General features: G+C 32.6%; 1 protein-coding gene across 1 annotated transcript in view; it reads left to right on the top strand.

The window, feature by feature from the left end:
• The window catches only part of LOC109174065, a 2,823-nt gene extending 366 nt beyond the window's left edge, over positions 1-2,457 (top strand). The window contains exons 2-9 of the mRNA XM_019323358.1: positions 359-629; positions 709-805; positions 1,110-1,126; positions 1,212-1,296; positions 1,386-1,515; positions 1,596-1,883; positions 1,963-2,203; positions 2,285-2,457. Of these exons, the coding sequence (XP_019178903.1) occupies positions 359-629; positions 709-805; positions 1,110-1,126; positions 1,212-1,296; positions 1,386-1,515; positions 1,596-1,883; positions 1,963-2,203; positions 2,285-2,457 (1,302 nt within the window). The remainder of the gene's footprint in view (positions 1-358; positions 630-708; positions 806-1,109; positions 1,127-1,211; positions 1,297-1,385; positions 1,516-1,595; positions 1,884-1,962; positions 2,204-2,284) is intronic.
• The last annotated feature ends 599 nt before the right edge of the window (positions 2,458-3,056 follow it).

Genomic DNA, 3,056 nt, shown 5'->3' with positions numbered 1-3,056 from the left:
ACTACATTTGCAAACAGAAGCATTTTTCCATATATATAGCATTCCTATTTGTAAAAGTCGGGGATTATTTTCAATTTTGTCAACCAACTGGCATCCTATAGCATTCCTATACATGTATAGGTTCTATATTTTTTTATTGACTAAATTTGCAAACAGAAGCATGTTTCTATATATATAGCATTCTTGTACATGTATAGCTTCTATATTTGTTTACTAACTACATTTGCAAACAGAAGCATGTTTACATGTTCACTGTAAATCAGCAATAGTTTTGTAAAACAGAAGCATGATTCAATCTAAATTTCTATATCACTTACTGCTCATATTTTAAGCACACTGTATTTACATTTCTGTATAGGGAGATTATATACATGCTAATATTCAGAATAAAGATGTTGTCAAATACAAAGATGTGCTAAAAGAAGGCCAACTGTATGAGATAAAGAACTTCTATGCTGTTACAAACTATTACCTTTACAAGGTCACCCAGCATAAGTATATGCTCAAGTTTAATTACAAAACAGAAGTCAAACAGATCAACTCTATAGGCTTTCCACTTTTTATGTTTCGGCTTACAAGTTTTGAGTCTTTGAAAGATCCCAAGGAAGTTAATGACAAGGAGCTCATTGGTAAAACCCTAATTGTACTATTACTAATACAACTGCTTAGGCATGTAATGACTGCTTATATTCTTTAAATATGTTTCAGATGTTATAGGTCGTGTGGTGGAGATATATAACCCTGTAGACAAGATTGTGGGTGGTAAAGCCACAAAACTGATTGACTTTCAAATCTGTGATAATGCGTAAGTTTTATATTTTTTGTTTATTTGTTCCATTACAAGATTGCATATTTCCTTTCAGATTTTCTTATGAATCTAGATTGACTTTCATATTGCTTATTTCCTTTAGTTTTACTGTTTCTTTATTGATTCCACTTTATAAGTTTCCTTTTCTGTTTATTATATTTAATTATTTTCCTTTTCTACCTACCAAAAACAGTGATAACTACTTGATGTGTACCTTGTGGGATTCTCATGTTGAGTCTCTACTGCCCTACTACAATTCAAGTTCAAATGAACCAGTGATTGTAGTTATTCAATGTTGTAGGGCGAAGGTGGTTAGTGGTGAGTCTTTGAACCTTATACTGTCCTCCTCTATTTTATGCAATAGACACCAATGCTATGTTTTTTCTATGTGTGTTTTTTTTAGGTGAGGTCAGAATAACATCATCGTATGATGCAACTAAGATCTGGGTGAATGGTGATTTTGATGAGTTCAAGGACTTCAAATCTCAGTAAGTCTATGTAATGCATAAACTTCCTGCCATTTATGAGGTCTAAATGAGTGTCATTTACTGATTCAAATTCTGATTGTTTTTTGCAGGTTAAAAGTTCAAGAGACTCCAATTAAAAGTCTGAGCACTGTGACTCTGAACTCCCAGTCCATAGGGATTGAGAGTTTCCAAAAGGGTGAAAGGATTGTGTCTACAATCTTTGATCTATCTAAGCTGCAGGTTGTTAATTACATATTAACAAGCTTTCTTACAAATCTATTTTGTGGTGTTAAACATACTTTTTGTAACAATTTTTTCAGGATGGGGATTACTATATTCCTGGTGAAATTATGGCAATAGAGTCTTCTACAGACGATTGGTACTACATGGCATGCCTGACACCTGGCTGTAACAGGAAGCTTAAAGCAATCGAAGGGGTCTTAAGCTGTGACAAGTGTGTAAAACAATTTGAGGAAGGTACCGCTAGATATAAGCTTTTGGTGAGAGTCTTAGACAAAACCACAGATGCAACTTTCCTGCTCTGGGATAGGGAAGTTGCAGAATTAGTTGGCATTCCTGCTACTTTGTTGTATGAGAAGTACAAAAAGGTACTTCTTTTGCTTCTACCAATTGTATAAGCCTTCTAAAATTTCTATTATTTTTTTTACTAATCGTATTACTTATCAGGCCGATGTTGACATCCCCACTGAGATTGAGGTGGTGATTGGTTTAAAAATGATTTTTAAAGTGGGGATTAAAAGAGCTCAAATGAAAGGCAATAATCCAGCTTACAATGTGATGAGGGTTCTAAGGGACGAGCAGTTGTTAGATGCTTATTGTTCTAGATTATTTGAAGATGAAGAAAAAGACCTAATGTCACAGCAAATAGAAGAGGATGAGAACACTTCTCAACATTCTGAGGTGATTTGTGTTTAACTAAACCCTATCTTTTACTTAAATACATTAAGTAATTTCTAATTTTTTGTTCTACATTTTGTTTTGCATGAAGCCTCTAAAGAAGAAGAGGTCAATAGTCCTGCTAACACAAGACCCTCAGAATCCCAAGTTAATGCTCAAGCAGATTCTCCTACTACTAAGAGGTCATTGCTGGATCAGTTTTCATCCTCAAAAGGGAGCAAAAGGTCAAAGGGTGGTAGCATTAAGAAGGAGAAGATGAACTGAATTGTTTCAAAAACACATCTGAACAATACTTTAAGCCTCTGAGCTGTTTTGATTTCTTTTTTATTTCTGCATTGCACTAAACATTTTCTTGACTCTGTTTTGGTTTAACTGATAATTATTCTGGGCTATTTTGGTGCTTATTGTTGTTTTTTGTATGTTTTAATTTCTCCTAATTATATAACATAATTACTTAAGGATACTATTGTAAGTTATTTTTTTCCTATTTTATTTCCTAGGACAAACAGCAAATACTATATTGCTAAGAATTTGACTTTGCACAGTATAGACAATTCAAAATCTTTAGACCAGATTTTTTTAAAAATAATGCATCAAATTCCTAAAATATTATAATTTTTTTATAAGGGAACTAAACTAGACTTAGAGTATGTTGCATGATACTTAAACAAACAACAAGTTAACACCACAACTTAAAAAAAAAAAAACAAAACAAAACAGTTTAAAAAAATGCATCAAATATCTAAAATCTCATGATAGTAGACCAGAAAGGTTCACACAAACAGTTTTCCTATCTAAAATCTCATGATAAGTAACACCACAACTTAGGAAAAAAAATAAAACAGTTTGATTTTAAATCCATC

The sequence above is a fragment of the Ipomoea nil genome, unplaced genomic scaffold, assembly GCF_001879475.1.
Source record: "Ipomoea nil cultivar Tokyo-kokei standard unplaced genomic scaffold, Asagao_1.1 scaffold0519, whole genome shotgun sequence".
NCBI classification, from domain to species: Eukaryota; Viridiplantae; Streptophyta; class Magnoliopsida; order Solanales; family Convolvulaceae; genus Ipomoea; species Ipomoea nil.
The sequence above is the reverse complement of the archived record's forward strand: the minus strand, read 5'-3'. Positions and strand labels throughout refer to the sequence as shown.